We start from the raw sequence: 18881 nt of genomic DNA on the forward strand, positions 1-18881 counted from the left end.
TTCTGCTGGACAACCTTAGGGGTTAGTACCTTCCATCAGCCAACCCCATCTCCCGTGGCCAACAGAACACTGGAGAAGACAGCACAGCACAGGGCTCAGGGTGCTCAGGGCTTACCTGGGGGAGCACAAAGAGTGATCATCCAGCAAAGGGCAGGCCTTGCTACTTCCTCTCAGTGTCAGTTCGATGTTAAGATGCCATTTGTCTAGAGTAAAATAAACATAAAGTATATAAGATATAGTACAAATAATTGGTATTGCTGTGGACACTATAAATCCTTTGTACGTCCACACGAAGTTGAACTTTTAGAACACCAATATTTAAAAAAAAAAAATGGAATGTGGCATTAATTTGTTTTTCTTAGAGAAATCTCCAGAGTTGGCCAGTCTTTATTCTAGGGAAGCTATATATGGTGAACTAAGGAATTATGAGAACAGCTCATCAGACCAAGCCATTCAATGAGTATGGGGAAAGTACTGAGGAGTTCTGGGTTTTTAAAAATATGCCCAGTGGTATTTCTTATGGGTTTGTGGTGTGAACTACAGGTAATGTCTGTGGCTCTGCTCTGTATTTTTACTGCTAATTGTCCCTTCCCTGCTGTCACACAGAGTTTTCCATTGTGATCCCTGCTCCAACTTTTGAATGTTTCCTTTTCTCATTTGTCCACTTGGCTCCTTACAAAAGAGTTTGGTCTCTGGACTGAGGAGTAATTTGTGGCTGGAGCCAAGCTTCTTTGTGCATCACTGATGTTCACGTTCACACGTAGGTTCGATGAGAAGAGGGCAGTGCAGCAGCTGAGAGCCTGCGGCGTCCTAGAAACCATTCGCATCAGTGCAGCGGGCTTCCCCTCACGGTGAGTGGGGCAGGTTGCAAGCGTGCAGGATCCTCTGGGTGAGATTCTTACCTCTGCCAATAAGCTGATGTGAGTTTCTTTATACAGGTGGACTTACCAAGAATTTTTCAGCCGCTACCGTGTCCTAATGAAGCAAAAGGATGTGCTGAGTGACAGAAAGCAAACATGCAAGAATGTGTTAGAGAAACTGATCCTGGTAAGGAAGATTTTCATTTACCTTCATCTGAACAGATATTGGCCAAAGGCCTTGTGATTGTAATGTTTGAAAGCCCTGGGAAATCCAAATTCCACTAATCCAGATTATTCGTGGTTGGGAGGGTGGCGGGCACACTGTCTTAGAGGTCAAGGCTCACTATGTTAGGGTGGTAGACCTAGTGAGGGGGATGGTCTACTGTCAGGAAACAGGATGGTGAGGTCTGGAGAGGTCTGGACCCAGACTTGAGACACACTCCTTTTAGAGTTTGATCATTATCAATAAAAGTTCATCTTGTACTTATTTATGGGAGATATCAGGCCAGATACTGTGTGATTAAGAAAAAACAAGTCCTGTCCTAAGATAACATAGTCTGTCTTGGAAATTCAAGCATTTTAGAGATAAGTATAATATGCCTTAGTGTCTGTCAAATTACTAAAGAAATCAGAGGAAGGCAAAGCCACATGTGCTATGGGAAGGAGGAGTAATTTCATGGAAGAGGTGTGTTTCGAGTCAGGCCCTGAAGAATTGTTAAGATTATATAAAAGTAGAAGGACATCCTAATAGGGAGTGAGGTATGAAGAAGTAGGAAAGCATAGAATTTGCTCAGAAAACAGTAAAGTGTTCTGGGTTTGTTTGTTTGTTTTTCCAGTATAAGATTGACATATGGGACAGTAGGGATTTGGTTATGAAATGTAGACTGGTGTTTGAAAAGTCTTGTATGCCAAACTAGGGAGTTCTCAAACTTCAGAATGCATTAGAGTCACCTGGACAGCTTGTTAAAATACAGATTGCTGGGCCCCAGCCCTCAGAATTTTTTGATTCAGTAGGTCTGGGATGGCCCCAATAATATGCATTTCTAACAAGTTTCCAAGTGATGCTGGTGCTGGTCTGAGGACTCCATTTTGAGAACAGGTAATCTAGTTCACGAAGAATTTAAGATTCATGAAAGGTTTTTTAAAAAATATTTTCACTTGTTTTCCACTAGGTTGAATGGATTACCTCATTTTGAGGTAATTAGTCCTAATTACTAAATGTGATATCTCTTATTTGGTAATAATAACTTTTTTTTTTGGAAGAACTAAGACCATTTTCTCAGTAATGTGTAAAAAGAATCGTGCTTTTGGGTTTGGACCAACTCCTTTCTAACGTAGGTTCAGATGGGAATGGAGAGCAGAAAGTAAGGACAGTCCTACACCCAGACCATGTTGTCACCCAGACCACAGCAGGCCTGGCTAGGGCTGTGCAGGTCAGTGTGACAGGAGGCTACCAATAGAGGAGAACAGGGGTGGAGTGGAGGAGCTGAGATGGGCCAGGGAGAGGGAGAGAGCACCCACCTGCTAGCTCTGCTTGTGTCTCCAGCTAGGCTTCCTATGTAAACTTTATGGATTTAAATTAAAATAATTTTAGATGTTTTAGGTATATGTGGAGATTTCTGATTTTCTGGGTTCACATATAAGATAGGAGATACCTGTTTACACTGAAAAGTGATTTTCTTTGTTTTCCCTTAGAATTTCAGATCATGGTAGTGATTATTATAAGTAAATTCCACTCTTCTTTTGACATGAGCGTCCTTCTAGATAAGGTGGATAAGAATGTGGTAAACCAAAAGTAGCATGCATGTCTGTGGTTACCGCTCCAATCTGCTTGCATTCCAAAGTCGATGAGCAATACCAGTGATTATGCTCTTATAAAAGGAGTTTTGAAATTCATAGAAGGAGTTTAGATACATTTATAGGGTTGTATTTGTTTATTTTCAGATTCTGTTGATTAAAGGCAACAGATAACTGTTGCAAATTTAACTCTTGATATGAATACGTCAAGTTTTTTGTTGTTTAGTTCTTATTTTGTGTGCATGGCTTCCTGCCTTATTCTTCATGCTGCTGTTTTTGTCCCTTCAGCTTTCTCATGGAGCATACAGCCCGATGTAATGCTTACAGCCTGAGTCAGTCAGAGCGAGTGTCAGCATCTCCATTTCCTTGAGATATTTAAAACGCAAACACGCAGATAATAGCTGCCTATAACCCACAACCAAGTTTTTGGCCTCAGATAATAATTCCAGGTAGAATGATTCTGGAAAATAACTCTTAAACTGCAGTTTTCCTTGAAGTCCCTTCTATTTGCTCAACTTGCGTAGGATATAAAAAATCTGGCTCTGTTAGTTAATTATGACGTAGCCCAAGTTTTAGCTAATAGATTCATCCCTTGACTGATTTCTGCTTTTAGATGTATTTTTTTCTCTTTTAGCAGTTCATTTATATGGTCATCATTTCTACTTCTGAGTGTACAATTTCTTCCCAAAAAATAGGACAAGGACAAATACCAGTTTGGTAAGACAAAGATCTTCTTCCGTGCCGGTCAAGTGGCCTATCTAGAAAAACTGAGGGCAGACAAGCTGAGGGCCGCCTGCATCCGGATCCAGAAGACCATCCGAGGCTGGCTGCTGCGGAAGAAGTACCTGCGAGTGCGGAAGGCGGCCATCGTCGTGCAGAGATACGTGCGGGGCTACCAGGCCCGATGGTAGGTCTCTTGGCGGCCCGTCCAGCCTGACTCACAGCCCCGGAGCTTGGAGAGCTCATCTGGTTCCTTGTCCAACCAAGGACGGTTTTCAGTGGGCTTCCTGTTTGAGAAGGCAATGCCCCACCGCTTCCTAGTTTCGAAGAATAACAGATTTACTCCCAAGACAGTTAAATAGAATACAGCGTCACTCACCCTTATGAATCATTTAGACTCATCTTCCAAAAAATTACAAATTACTCTCTACTCATGTCCTTCGTATTTTTAAAAATTTTTTTGGTACTTTTATGTGGGCTTGAAGAAATCATCTGTAAATTAAAAGAGTCGTGACTATGTGCTGGTTAATAATGATTCCATTGAGGAGTTTTCAGGAGCAATTAACTGAGACGATCTGGAGGAGAATGAGACTTCAGTGTGATTACCTATGAGGATAATTTTCATTTAGAACTATCAGTAGATCTGAATTAATGGTGAAGAACTTGTGCCCAAACGGATAGATCAGGGAGAAAGACCACACATCAGCAATGGCTGGATGTAGGAAAGCTGGTGGGAAGTAAGATGGGATCACTGTGGACAGCCAGTCAGCTGTGTAAAGGGGACATAGAACATCCTTGAGTTCACTTCCTTTGTTGTAATATCGGGGAATATGGGACATCCTGATTTTCAGGGTTAGGGAAGACTCAAAGCAGATAATGAATGCAAAATATTTGGGGGAACTATAAATTGCCATACAAACGTAAGTGATTTAACATATACAGTAATAGAATAATAACAATGGAGGTACTATTTATTATGAGCTTTAAGTCTCTACAGAATGTAGTCCTGGGTTTACCTGATTACTGACAATGCACCACTCTTTTCTTTGGCCAGCTATGCTAAGTTCCTGCGCAGAACCAAGGCAGCAACCATCATTCAGAAGTTCTGGCGCATGTATATAGTCCGCAAGAGATACAAGATAAGGCAATCGGCCACTATTGTTCTGCAGTCTTACTTGCGAGGCTACTTGGCCAGAAATAGATATCGCAAGGTAAGGCATTTTTTCCAACTTTGTTTATTCATTCCATTAACATTAATCAAATTCCACATCTGTACAAAGTTCCACAGGGGTTCCTGTGGACATAGGAACTGAAGAGACAGCCAACAGTTGAAATATATTTTTAAATATTAAATACGTATATATATACATTTTTTTTAATTTTTAATTTTTTAAAAAATTAACATATAATGTATTATTTGTTTCAGAGGTACAGGTCTGTGATTCGTCAGTCTTGTGTTATACCCAGTGCTCATTACAATACGTACCCTCCCCAGTGTCCATCATGCAGCCACCCCATCCCTCCCATCCCCATCCCCTCCAGCAGCCCTCAGTTTGTTTTCTGAGATTAAGAGTCTGTTATGGTTTGTCTCCCTCTCTGATTTTGTCCTCTTTCAAAGTACATATATTTATTAATAGGATAGTAGAAAAAATACCTTCCTTTCCCCCTTATCTATGTAATTTGAAAAAAACAGTGGCTACTGTAATAATGTACAAACAACTTGCTGGCTTAAAACAACAGAAATTTATTCTCTCAGAGTTCTGAGAGAAAAAAAGTCTAAAATCAGTATCACTGAGCCAAAATGAAGATGTCAGCAGTGCTGTAGTCTCTCCAGAAGCTCTAGGAGAGAATCTTGCCTCTTCCAGCTTCTGCCAGGTGGCTGCCACTACCCTTGTGTTTGTGGCCACGTCACTCCAGCCTCTGCCTCCATCCTCACATCATCTTCTCTGTGTGTCTAACTACTCTCCTCTCTGTCTCATCTGAGAATGCTCGTGGTGGATTTGAGGCCCACCTGGATAATCCACAATAATCCCTCTATCTCAAGACCCTTAATTTTGTTTTTAAAGATTTTATTTATTTGAGAGAGAGAGCGCAGAAGCAGGGGGAGGGAGAGGGACAAGCAGACTCCACGCTCAGTATAGAGCCCGAAAACAGGGCTTGATCCCACAACTCCGAGATCACGATCCTGAGATCATGACCTGAGCCGAAATCAAGAGTTGGAAACCCAACCGACTGAGCCACCCAGATGCCCCAAGACCCTTAATTTAATCACATCTGTAAAGATCCTTTTCCCAAATAAGGTAATCTTTACAGGTTCCAGGGATGAGGATCTCATGTCCTTGGGGGCCTTTGTTCAGCCGACTCTGATGAGTTTGGATAGGTAGAACATACGACAGATGGGTAGAAGATTGGACCAAGAATGAAGCAAACTTAGAAGAATTTAACATGGTGGAAAGAAAATAAATTACATTAATGTGGTTAAAAGTTGTATTGACTAGAATGTGACGCTCCAGAGACTTTTGACAAATAATCTTTATATCTAGCCATAATCAACACGACCGGATAACAGATCACCAGATTAATCTTAATCCTCACCTCTGACAGTATGTGGTCCAACTGACGGAAGAGTTTTATCTCTCGCTGTGGCAAGGTCTGAGTCTGTCCTTTAGGGTATATTCTCAAGAAGCCAGAAATACAGTGTGGACCTTAGAGCTCAGCGGGCATCACCGTTAGAAGGAGCATCCGTAGAGTGATTTGAGGGACATGTCTCTAGTCACAAGCAGTGCCTGGGTGTGGCCAAGTCCAATCTATGTGTTTATCTTACTTTCTGATTTTGAGATAATTTTAGGCAACAAAGAAAAAAGGAAAGTTAATGAGGCTTGAATGAGCATATTTTATAGCTGTATTTTGAAGAAAATTTGAAGACAGCTACTCCAGGTCTTTCTCTCTGCCCACACCTTCTGGTGCTCTTTCTCTATAAGCATGAGCTTTCTGGGAGGGGAAAAGCCTTAGTAAACTTGACCTTTTAGATACAACAAACCGGTTACCCTCCCATTTTCCTCAGGAATATCTGAACTGGGTTGCGAGGACATCAGTTTAGCAGAGGCAGGCTCTGGCCAGCTCAGCTCCCTCTGTGACTGGACAGAGTGGGGTGGCAGGTTGGAGCCTAGCTCACACGCAGGTCAGTAGCACCCCATCAGTACTCCTGGCTGTGTCCAGTCTGAGTTTCCCCCTCATGGGATTTGGGCATCTTAAAGGGTGAGCAGGTGTAGTTTAATTTCTCTGACTCACTGACGGATGTGGAGATTGAGAGTGGAAGCTCTCATTATATACTGTTTCCTTTTGACTGTAATTTCAGAAATGGACCAATGTCCAAAATAATGTGGAGAGAAGGAAATGGCATAGGAAAATTGGCATTAATAGCTTTGCCACTGCGTGCTGAGTTTTAAAGTCTGAAAGCCTTCAGTTTCCATCACTGAGTCGTATCCATTCCGTTGCTACTCATCCAGATAAGACAAGGGGCTCCCTTGGGATTGCGCTGCTAAGTGAGAGCTCAGTCTGCTGGCCTCACTGCAGAATGATACACGCTGACTGGCTGACTGAGCGGGGACTGAAGGCGGCCTTGGCATTAGGAGAACAGCCGGAAAGGGCAGGCTTCAGTTGCCAAAGACACTGTTAAGATCTCCTAAACACCTTTGATTTCTTTGTATTTAAAACTTAGCCACCTATTACTTAAATGTATTCTCTAGAATGTTACATTTTTTCTTTGTTAAATTATCTAAAACCAGGAGCTATTCTTCTACTGATCTTACTAAACTACTCTCTATTTGAATAGTTTAAGAGATTTTTACATATAAAAAGTTTCAGAAAAGGTACATTATATCCATGTATAATAATTGCTAATACTTAATCAAGTGCATACATTTAAATATCAGTTATATCTCACAAGAGTTATTCCATAAATCCTAGACTTAGAAGGACCTCAAGGTTTTACTAGGTCAACTTTCTTAAAGTTCAAGAATTTTTTTTTAATTCAAGAATTTTTTCTTTATCATTTCTGGAAATTGTTTATACAATCCCTGCTTGATGGTCATTACTGACAAATTCATCTCATAAGGCAACCTTGTTGTTATAATTTGTTTATAAGTTTAGGGGAATATCATTTCTTTTTTTTTTTAAATACAATATAAAATCAAAATTAAGATTAGTTCACTTCATCTTTTATTTTTCTTTTAAAGCTCCATCCGTACCACCTTTGAATTTCATAAGTGGATTCCTGCTACATTTGAAATAGCAATGGGAAATCCTCACTAAAATGGTATTTCTCAGATGTGGCAAACAAGAGTGTCATTTTTTGTTTGTTTGTTTCTGGGGGGGAAGTCAATAAATCAGTAATAAACGGTGTAGCACCCCTAGCATTGGCTTCTATAGTCAGCTTACTGGTCAGACCTCATGTCTTCAAGCATAGACCTAATGAACAGTGATAGGGTATCAGCAGCACGGGTGGTGGGTCTGTCTTTTAATACCACAGGGTTCTGTTCATTTTACAGGGGACCATCTGTTGCTAACAAAAATCATATACCAATAAGATACCTAATGTGGTTTTTTTTTCTTTCTTTTTAGAATTATTTTCCTTTTAGTATTCTGGTACCTTTAATTTAGACAACTTCTATGTGTATAGTCTGCCTTTGATCATATATATACATATAACATGTGAATATAACACAAGTTTTTCTTTCTTTCTTTTTTTTTAAGATTTTATTTATTTGACAGAGAGAGAGAGAGAGAGACAGAAGGAGTAAGTGAGCACAAGCAGGGGGAGCGGCAGAAGCAGACTCCCTGCTGAGCAGGGAGCCTGATGTGGGGCTCAATCCCAGGACCCTGGGATCATGACCTGAGCTTCCGAAGGCAGACACTTAACCAACTGAGCCACCTAGGCGCCCCTAACACAAGTTTTTCTGTATGATTCTCAAACCACCTTTAAATTCTACTTTTCAAATTTAAAATAATTTCGTGCCTCCAGAGGTCTGTGATATGTAAAATCCATATAGTACATGCTGGTTCAATTTTTGTATCCTTCCCTTTAGGCAGTATAAGGATGCTCAGCCTGACACACCTGGGTTGATAACGTTGAACCTCGAGTCTAGTCCAGGCTCTGACACTACCTGTACTTACCTTTCTCTGCAGATGCTCCGTGAGCACAAAGCAGTCATCATCCAGAAGTGGGTCCGGGGCTGGGTGGCTCGCACGCACTACAAGAGGAGCACGCACGCCATCATCTACCTGCAGTGCTGCTTCCGGCGGATGATGGCCAAGCGCGAGCTGAAGAAGCTCAAGATCGAGGCCCGCTCGGTGGAGCGCTACAAGAAGCTCCACATTGGCATGGAGAACAAGATCATGCAGCTGCAGCGCAAAGTCGACGAGCAGGTGTGTTTTCAGCAGGAGCCCCGGGAGCGGGTTGCCTGGGGCTCCACGAGACTGTTGTCAGAGGGTCTCCCCTTGACTTGACTTTTCAGTCGCAGAGAAAAAAGTAAAATAATAATGCCAGTCCTGTCGTTATGGGAATAGTGACAACCTCATAGGGAAGATTATACTTGCAAGGACGAAGGGAGGAAATTATTCTGAGAACACAGCCAGATCTACTAGCACTCCAAACCTTTATGACCAAGAGTCGTATTGTACTTCATACTTCATGAATCTCTTTCATCATTATCATTCATGTGCATGAAGTATAAGGTTCCTTTTACAAATGAGTTCTTTAGCATTGAGATATAGTAAAAGAGGCAGAAAGATGTCCGTGCTTCTGAGGAATGTACAGTCTATTTGCAGGAGTAAAATTTGATTTCCTAGAGATAGTTACTAAGTAATATTTTAGCACATGCAAATGATGTAATAGTAATTAGTAATACATAAATACTGAGGAGGGCAAAAAAAAAAACAAAAAAAAAACCCAACCCAGAAAACAGAATAAAACTGGATTCATCAGCAAGATGGAGGAGCTTATCTGAGTGGGAAGAGTTTTGAGGTAATAAAGAGATTTGTAAGAAACTTGTGATTTTGAGACTATTTTATCATTTTTCTGAATCACCTGGCTAGCATATGGCTTTCAGTAGAAAACTGATTTATTTTCAAAAGGAAGTATAGATTTTTCTATTTCTGGTGTAAGAATCAGGAAATTAAGAATTTACTGCCATAACTCACCTTGCGACCATGAGAAAATCATATCTATTTTGCTCATGATGTAAAACAGAATTAATTCTGCCTGTTCTCTTCTCTTTTTATATCACTTCAAGACAGTATTGATTGTAAAGGTTGTGGTTAGTATTTTGGTTAGATACGATGTCAATGCTATGATGATATAGCATGAATTTGATGAATAAATGTGGTTTTCTCAAAACACACTTGATGATATGTGTATTTACTTATTGTTACTTATGTGTATGTTTAAAAGAACAAAGACTACAAATGCCTCATGGAGAAACTGACCAATCTGGAAGGAATATATAACTCTGAGACTGAGAAACTACGAAGTGACTTAGAGCGTCTCCAACTGAGTGAAGAGGAAGCTAAGATTGCTACTGGACGGGTCCTCAGTCTGCAGGAAGAAATTGCCAAGCTCCGGAAGGACCTGGAACAAACTCAGTCAGAGAAAAAATCCATTGAGGAGCGTGCAGATAGATACAAACAGGAAACCGAGCAGGTAGGAGCTAGTTTTCATATCTCCATCTACTCTTTTCATAGAGGAAATGTGCTGTCGTCATGAGCTGGTCCATGTGGGTCAAGGTTGGTTTCCACTGAAGGTAAAATACAAATGTTAGTTTTTTTACTGTTCATTATTAGTGTTTTCCAAGCTTGTCTCCCACATGATAGATGAGTAGTTGTAGGTCTTTTAGTAGAAGCTTTTGACTCTAGTAAGAACACAGGCAAAGTAGTATTGAAAGAAGAGAATGAATGGCTAAGTACATACCCTACACTCTTTTTCTTTAAATACATAGGTCTGGATGAAGCGTAGACTCCTTTTTCTTCAAAAGGGTTAACATGATTAAGAAGCCAATCAAGCAGTGAAATGTCATTAGCTGGTAGTAGGGATCTTTATGGAAACCTGCATTAAGGCTGTGTTAGATGTTCAAGTGGAGAAATCCAAATGTCTGCACACTGATTGTAACCAAGAGCTGCTATGCAGATAGAACAGCAACAACAGTGGTTATCGATTGGTGCTGTTACAGTACAAATTTATATCAAAGTTTATATCACAACTTTATTAAACACAGAAAACGTTAAGGTTCTCAAGCAGCAATGCAATATATTGTTTAAACAAAATAAAAGCACCTCACCATAAAGCTTACTTGAAAAAAGTGATAGATTTTCATAAGTTTCACTAGTATTACCATCTTTAAATGAAAACAGAGTTGACTGTTGGCTGTAACTATTGGGAAGAGTCCCAATTTCCTGTGCTTTTTCCGTACTGACTTCTGAATATATATATTTTTTAAGATTTTATTTATTTGAGAGAATGCATGCGTGGGATAAGGGGCAGAGGGAGAGAGAGAGAAAAACAGACTCCCCACTGAGAATGGAGCTTGATGCGGGGCCCAGTCTCACAACCTTGAGATCACGACCTGAGCCCAAACCGAATCAGACTCTTAACCTACTGCACCACCCAGGTGCGCCTTACTGACTTCTGAATAATAACACAACATACTCAGTGAGAACCTCAGAAGGAGCTTAGATGCAATTCAGAGAGGATAGTGTAGCTAATGAAATGGCAATCTTCTCATGATGTTCAGGGTCTTAATAAATCCTCCTATGTCTCTAATAGATCTGGGCTCTGTATACAGAAACAGCAATTCCATTAATATTATGTTGGCATGGTAAGCTCAGTCTATCAGAATTCAGGTAGGAATTCAAAGGGCTACTCTTGAGGCTGAAGGACTCTTTTTTTCATTTCTTGAGTCCGCAGAAGCTTTTCAGATTCCTCTGAATCCACAGAGTATTTAAGTTTGGTAGGAGTATTCTCTTTTCTTCTTCATAGTCAAGTTCCTACCTCTCTAGTCTGGGAGAATAGCACACATGAACAGATTCAGATTTTTCCTTTCTTTCTTTCTTTTTTTTTTTTTTCCTCATTGTCTTTTGCTTTTCTCAGGGACAGCTATAGGCATTTCCATTAATTCTTTTGAGTAGAATACAGTAATTAGGAAGAATGAAAAACTTTCACTGTGACAGCCAGCTTTATGGTCAGAAAAGCTACCTTCCCAGTCAATCTGATCAAGGAGCCTAGAAGATACACTAGAACTGTGGTTTGTAACCAGGAGTGTGTATCAGACTCTACTGGAGAGTTTTAATAAAAATACCTGCCCACGCTCTAGGAGTATGGGTTAGGCACGTGTATTTTGAAAAAGCACCCACTTTATTGGTTGCACACCCCTGATTGAGAGCAACTTCTTTCAAGAGCATGTAAGGAATTCTGGCCTTTCTACTGAGAGCAGCTATTAAAGCCGTGTCAGTATGGAGGGAAGAGACTGGGCCATCAGAAAGGATACCTTCTGGACTGACTTCTGCCGTGCACAGTCTTCCTGTCTAAGTTCCCTGGTCTTCAGGGATCCTTAGTCACAGAGCCCTCTTTTGCTGTCTCTGAACTCCTGAAAAGTTCTCTTTATTATTAAAGCTATTGCTTTAACATGTGACTCTTGATCTTGGGGTCATAATTTGGGCCCCACATTAGGCATAGAGCTTACTTTAAAAAGGAAAAAAGGGAGGGAGGAAGGAAGGAAGGAAGGAAAAGCAGGAAGGGGAAAAAAGCAAGCTATTAAGAGTTCCTTGAATTTATGCTTAGAGAAAGAAATTCAAATTTCACTCATCACGAGCATACATGTATTTCAAAGATGAAGTAAGTAAACTATAAACTTTGCAAAGTTAACCTTTGGTTTTGGTTTTTGCTTCCTGGGAATCCTCAACCAACTGGGAACTAGAAACCGAAAGGTCGATGTGGTGTGTGTGTGTGTGTGTGTGTGTGTGTGTGTGTGTGTGTGTGTTGGGGCAATATATACATATACATGACATAAAATTTATCATTTTAACCATTTTTAAGTGTACAGTTTATGCGTGGGATAAGGGGCAGAGGGAGAGAGAGAGAAAAACAGACTCCCCACTGAGAATGGAGCTTGATGCGGGGCCCAGTCTCACAACCTTGAGATCACGACCTGAGCCCAAACCAAGTCAGACTCTTAACCTACTGCACCACCCAGGCGCGCCTTACTGACTTCTGAATAATAACACAACATACTCAGTGAGAACCTCAGAAGGAGCTTAGATGCAATTCAGAGAGGATAGTGTAGCTAATGAAATGGCAATCTTCTCATGGTGTTCAGGGTCTTAATAAATCCTCCTATGTCTCTAATAGATCTGGGCTCTGTATACAGAAACAGCAATTCCATTAATATTATGTTGGCATGGTAAGCTCAGTCTATCAGAATTCAGGTAGGAATTCAAAGGGCTACTCTTGAGGCTGAAGGACTCTTTTTTTCATTTCTTGAGTCCGCAGAAGCTTTTCAGATTCCTCTGAATCCACAGAGTATTTAAGTTTGGTAGGAGTATTCTCTTTTCTTCTTCATAGTCAAGTTCCTACCTCTCTAGTCTGGGAGAATAGCACACATGAACAGATTCAGATTTTTCCTTTCTTTCTTTCTTTTTTTTTTTTTTCCTCATTGTCTTTTGCTTTTCTCAGGGACAGCTATAGGCATTTCCATTAATTCTTTTGAGTAGAATACAGTAATTAGGAAGAATGAAAAACTTTCACTGTGACAGCCAGCTTTATGGTCAGAAAAGCTACCTTCCCAGTCAATCTGATCAAGGAGCCTAGAAGATACACTAGAACTGTGGTTTGTAACCAGGAGTGTGTATCAGACTCTACTGGAGAGTTTTAATAAAAATACCTGCCCACGCTCTAGGAGTATGGGTTAGGCACGTGTATTTTGAAAAAGCACCCACTTTATTGGTTGCACACCCCTGATTGAGAGCAACTTCTTTCAAGAGCATGTAAGGAATTCTGGCCTTTCTACTGAGAGCAGCTATTAAAGCCGTGTCAGTATGGAGGGAAGAGACTGGGCCATCAGAAAGGATACCTTCTGGACTGACTTCTGCCGTGCACAGTCTTCCTGTCTAAGTTCCCTGGTCTTCAGGGATCCTTAGTCACAGAGCCCTCTTTTGCTGTCTCTGAACTCCTGAAAAGTTCTCTTTATTATTAAAGCTATTGCTTTAACATGTGACTCTTGATCTTGGGGTCATAATTTGGGCCCCACATTAGGCATAGAGCTTACTTTAAAAAGGAAAAAAGGGAGGGAGGGAGGAAGGAAGGAAGGAAAAGCAGGAAGGGGAAAGCAAGCTATTAAGAGTTCCTTGAATTTATGCTTAGAGAAAGAAATTCAAATTTCTTTACTTATCACGAGCATGCATGTATTTCAAAGATGAAGTAAAGTAAACTATACAACTTTGCAAAGTTAATCTTTGGTTTTGCTTTTTGCTTCCTAGAATCCTCTCAACCAACTGGGAACTAGAAACCGAAAGGTCGATGTGGTGTGTGTGTGTGTGTGTGTGTGTGTGTGTGTGTGTGTGTGTGTGTTGGGGCAATATATACATATACATGACATAAAATTTATCATTTTAACCATTTTTAAGTGTACAGTTTTGTGGCATTTAGTACTTTCACGCTGTCGTAAGGTCAATGCTTAAACATGGAATAAAAGGACTAGTTTGCAACCTTGTGAAACTCTTAAGAGGAGATAAAAGGAAAATTCTCTTTCTCAAGACAGACAGCAGGGAGCTTCAGAAGGAATCCAGTGAATTCCAGAACCAAAAAGCCCTTCATATCTTTCTTAACTTCCTTAATCTCTCTTAATACCTGAATCATGAGGACACATAAGCTTTGTGTTAGGCTGTTGAGGCGAGAAGGTATTTTTATTCCTTCAAGAGCCACTGCTTACTAGGGTGCCAAGCAGTTGCTAAATGCTCAAGGTACAAAGTAAAACAACAGCAATTATCTCCATCCTCCAGGAATTGCTAGTCTATTAGGGAAGTAAAAGTAAATCATTTATAAGGGCTACAACGAGGCACATACAGGGTCTGTAGGAGAGACACCTAATTGGAGGGAGTTTCCAGGAAGGCTTTCTGGAGGGGGTAATGCTTGACCAAGTTCAAAAAAAGACTAGGTGGACCCAGGCAAAGAAATGAGGCTCAGAGATGCGGAGGTAAAGAGGGCCTGTGGTGTGGTCTTTCTATTCAGGGCGTCCTCTGTCTACTGCAGCCATCTGAGTTGATTGTTTTATTTTATAGCTGGTATCAAATCTGAAGGAAGAAAATACTTTGCTGAAGCAGGAAAAAGAGGCCCTCAATCATCTTATCGTGGAGCAGGCTAAGGAGATGACAGGTAGGGCTCACGTGGGTATAACCTACCGTACACCAGCCAACCTGAGATCAAAGATTTATATGTTACAACTTTGCTTAGAACTGAAATGTTTTTAAAAGTTGAGATTGTCATCAGTAAATTTATGATGTTCTAAGAGGCGAGCACTGTAAATATTTTGATTTAGTTGGTGAACTTGTAAATCTGGTCTTTCTATGCACAAATGTGAATTCATGTATAGTCAATATCCTATGTTATTTTTAAAAAATTAATTTTGTTCTGCATGTATGATTTCTTAGTTTTGACTTATGGGATTCTATTGAATTAGGAAGAAATTGTGAGCTAATATGTATATGTGTCTACATGTATTTATTTTTTGCTAAACCAATGGATATTATTCTCCCAAAATCAATTACTCTTTTCCACCTTAAAAAAAAGGCAACTCTAATTTTTTGAATAGAGAACTAACTAGATGTGAACATTTATTCTGTTAGCTATTTGTGAGATAGGTAAGAATGATGATAATTTACAAGGAACCTACATATATATAAATGTGGGCTAAGAAGATACAGATCGAAGGTATAGTAATGGGTGGTGGGGACACAGAGAGAGAAATGGATTGGAGTGAGGATATAGTATATGAAAAAATCGCCAGGATGTTATCCTTTTTGTTGTGGTATTCAAAAAAGGAATAACAATTTTTTAAAGTTTTGAGATGAGGTAGTACCACAATAATGGTGTATTGTTACTGATGAGGAATTGAGGGACAAAAGTACCTATTTATGAGTAAAATTAACGAGATAAGTTGTTAGAGTGTTAAATTTTGAATGTCAGCTAAGCCCTCCAAAAAGAGATCTCCTGAAAACAAATTGAAATTAAAGATTAGAGACAGGAAGAAACAGGCCTTAAGGTTCCCATTAAAGCTATGATGATAAGAGAACCCTTTGTGCTTTTCCCCCACTACCTCCTCTCTCCCAATTAAAGGGAATAATGTGAAGGCAAGAGAAGAAATCTGGAATTAAGCCTTATAGGATGACCACAAGTAAAGGATAAGGTGAAGAAAAGAAACTAGAAAAAAAATTGATAGGGAATATTAGAAACAGTTACTGAAGACATGGAAGGATCCAGAATGATTAGAATACTTGAAATTGGATAAGAAGAACAAAGAACTAACGTTGGATTTGCCTAGGGAAAATTTCTTGGTAGCCTTATGCAACTTCTGCAAATTGGTGAGAATAAAATGCAATTTACAGAATGTTATAGGGAGAGGAAATTCTTTCATTCTTTCATTCACACATTATTAAAGCCCTACATTAGGGAAACACTGTGGTGGGCACCAGGGAAGCAGTAGTGACAAGACACTGGCAGCCCTCGCCGTTATGGAGCTGCTGGGGAAAGAAATGGTGACGCATTTGAATCAGGCAGGGCAGGTTAAGATTTAGCCATGAAATATGAGAATAAAATGGGCCATATAAATATTAGGAAGCTTAATATTTATAAATGTGACTGGTTGGCTCATTTAGGTAAAACATACAGCTGAGATCTGAGGCTCTTTACTTCGCTTTGTCTGCAGTCAGGGGCTCATCCCCATCTCCAGATGACGTCCCAGGCAAGTGCGAGCTGCTGGCAACAGAGACAGCAGAGTGGGGTGGTGAATGGAAAGGTCAGGGCAGCACACAAGAAAAGTAACAACGCAGATGACCAGGCAGGGGGTCTTATCTGGTTAGAAATGGGGGAGTAATAGGACTGTGGAGGGTTCAACATGCTGGAAATACTGTCAGATCTCAGCCTGGGGACTGAGGTGAGCGAAGAGTTGACATAGGACATAGGACAGCTCGGTTCCCTGAGAAGTTGCCACCCCCTCAGAGATTTGAGGAGTCTCTAATTTGGACAAAAGAGTTTTATAATAGCCTGAAACAGAATATTGGAATAAGAAATACTTTAGTTATTAAACAATGACTAGTAGAAGTCTATCAAGGATGTGCTATAACCAGTGAATGAACTAGTGGCACTGAATCCATAGTAGGTGGAAGAACTCAGTAGATGACTGTTGTTATTCACAAACTATATTTTTGGCATGATATTTGCTCTGCCCCTACATTCCCTAAGATACTCTTCATAGTTCATGGAGCTACAAGTAAACCCTTTGCAGAGAAGCTGGAAGTCAGTGTACGTTTGTACTCTTGAGTTCTGTCGAGCCACCTTTGTTATGCTTTCCCCTCTTCTTTCTTTCAGAGACTATGGAGAAGAAGTTAGTAGAAGAAACAAAACAACTGGAACTTGATCTTAATGATGAAAGGCTGAGATACCAGAACCTTCTGAATGAGTTCAGTCGCTTAGAAGAGCGATATGATGACCTCAAGGAGGAGATGACTCTAATGGTGGTGAGTCAAACACTTGCTTTTTTTTTTTTTTTTTTAAAGATTTTATTTATTTATTCGACAGAGATAGCCAGTGAGAGAGGGAACACAAGCAGGGGGAGTGGGAGAGGAAGAAGCAGCCTTCTAGCAGAGGAGCCTGATGTGGGGCTCGATCCCATAACGCCGGGATCACGCCCTGAGCCGAAGGCAGACGCTTAACCGCTGTGCCACCCAGGCGCCCCCAAACACTTGCTTTTTTAGAAAACATTTCAGCACATACCACAGCGGATAGAAGAGTGGAGTGAACCCATGTACTTCAGGTAGTCATGACCCAATTTCAAAATGGTCAACACATTTTTACCCCTACTCTATCCCTCCTTCCCATCCCATTCAGTGGTTTGAGTTGTTGTAAAGCAGATCCCACAAATCCTATAACTTCATTCATGAATACCTTGTAAAGTCAAACACTTTAAAGACGGGGCTATAGACTTTGTCATATGTATCGACATGTAAAATTTGCATATAAAGCAAATATTTATATAATTGAGTATTTCCTCTGCTGATTTTTGTTATGATTTAAAAATATATTCCTACAAAAAGAACATTCAGTCTCTATTTGTAACAAATTATCTTATCTATTTCAAGAACTCTTCTATAGCTACCAACATACCTCTTGTACTTTTAATGGTTCTACACAGCCTCTCTGTTCTACTTATCCTACTGTCAGGAAACAAAGAGTTCCCTAGCTCTCTTGTTCCCTGTAAGTATCAGCCGCGAGGGTAACCTAATGGTACCGATGGCAGAAATGCTCTGAAATATCTCCTATAAGAAACAAAATAATTTGATATCTGTGGTGTAGAATATTTGCTTCAAATTTTGCTTCTATCTGGATCCTTTGACAACATTTTTTAAAATGTGACATTTTAAAAGTCAAAATAAAGGAGATTATATAACATAAAAGAAATGAAATAAATTTGTCACCTGGAAGAGAGAAAACCTGGTCTCAAAGAGGTTAAAAAGCTACTTTAAATGCCAGAGTTGGACTGTTATTTCAAACCTTGCTACTCTATTCTGATTTGTATGTGACAAAGTAAAATTAGAAGTAGGAGTAGGTCACCATTACCCTTATTGACAAACCAGAAGGACAAATCATTTAGTCTTGTCTTCCTTGATCTCCCTGCTACACTTGGCCTTGTTGAAATCTTTCCTCCTTCACATTCTCCCATTCTTAGCTTTCTTTAGAGTCCTTTTCCTCTGTCTTTGAATATCCTGTTCCCCAGAGTTCGTTTCTTCGGTGTGTTTTAAATCTATTTACTGGATAACTGTGCCAACATTTGTGGTGAATCTATGCTTTGGTTATGGTTGGAGCTAAGCTTCATGTCCCACGAGGTATTTCGAGAGCCACTAGTTGTTTGGCATATTAAGAAGTGGCATTGGAAAAGAAATGATTGGGGTCATAGAAATGTGGGAATCACTAGTTGAAACAGAGGTAAACAGATTTTTTTTCCTGTAGAATTTCTTGGATTCTTTAATACTGCATGCCTTGTGAATCTCAAAAAATAAAATGAGAGAAGCACATGCCACGTATACATCACTTTCTGAGCACATTCCCGGAAATACCTGTGACGTTAATGGGTCTCCTCCTTAGAGAGGTAGCCATGTCTAGAAAAGACCCTCCAACAATAATGGCCATCCTCCAGCAGCTTAGCAGGGCTGTTCCTTCCCACTGGGCAAGTCTCTGCCTGC

At 40.1% G+C, this 18881-nt stretch overlaps 1 protein-coding gene across 1 annotated transcript in view; it reads left to right on the top strand.

Annotated features, from left to right (window-relative positions):
• Nucleotides 1-18881, top strand: part of MYO5A (myosin VA) — a 124031-nt gene that overhangs the window by 56548 nt on the left and 48602 nt on the right. The window contains exons 18-25 of the mRNA XM_040620421.1: nucleotides 765-851; nucleotides 939-1047; nucleotides 3353-3564; nucleotides 4432-4588; nucleotides 8565-8804; nucleotides 9829-10077; nucleotides 14706-14799; nucleotides 17011-17159. Coding sequence (XP_040476355.1) covers nucleotides 765-851; nucleotides 939-1047; nucleotides 3353-3564; nucleotides 4432-4588; nucleotides 8565-8804; nucleotides 9829-10077; nucleotides 14706-14799; nucleotides 17011-17159 — 1297 coding nt within the window. The remainder of the gene's footprint in view (nucleotides 1-764; nucleotides 852-938; nucleotides 1048-3352; nucleotides 3565-4431; nucleotides 4589-8564; nucleotides 8805-9828; nucleotides 10078-14705; nucleotides 14800-17010; nucleotides 17160-18881) is intronic.

Source organism: Ursus maritimus, unplaced genomic scaffold, assembly GCF_017311325.1.
Source record: "Ursus maritimus isolate PB19 unplaced genomic scaffold, ASM1731132v1 scaffold_35, whole genome shotgun sequence".
In the NCBI taxonomy this organism is placed as follows: domain Eukaryota; kingdom Metazoa; phylum Chordata; class Mammalia; order Carnivora; family Ursidae; genus Ursus; species Ursus maritimus.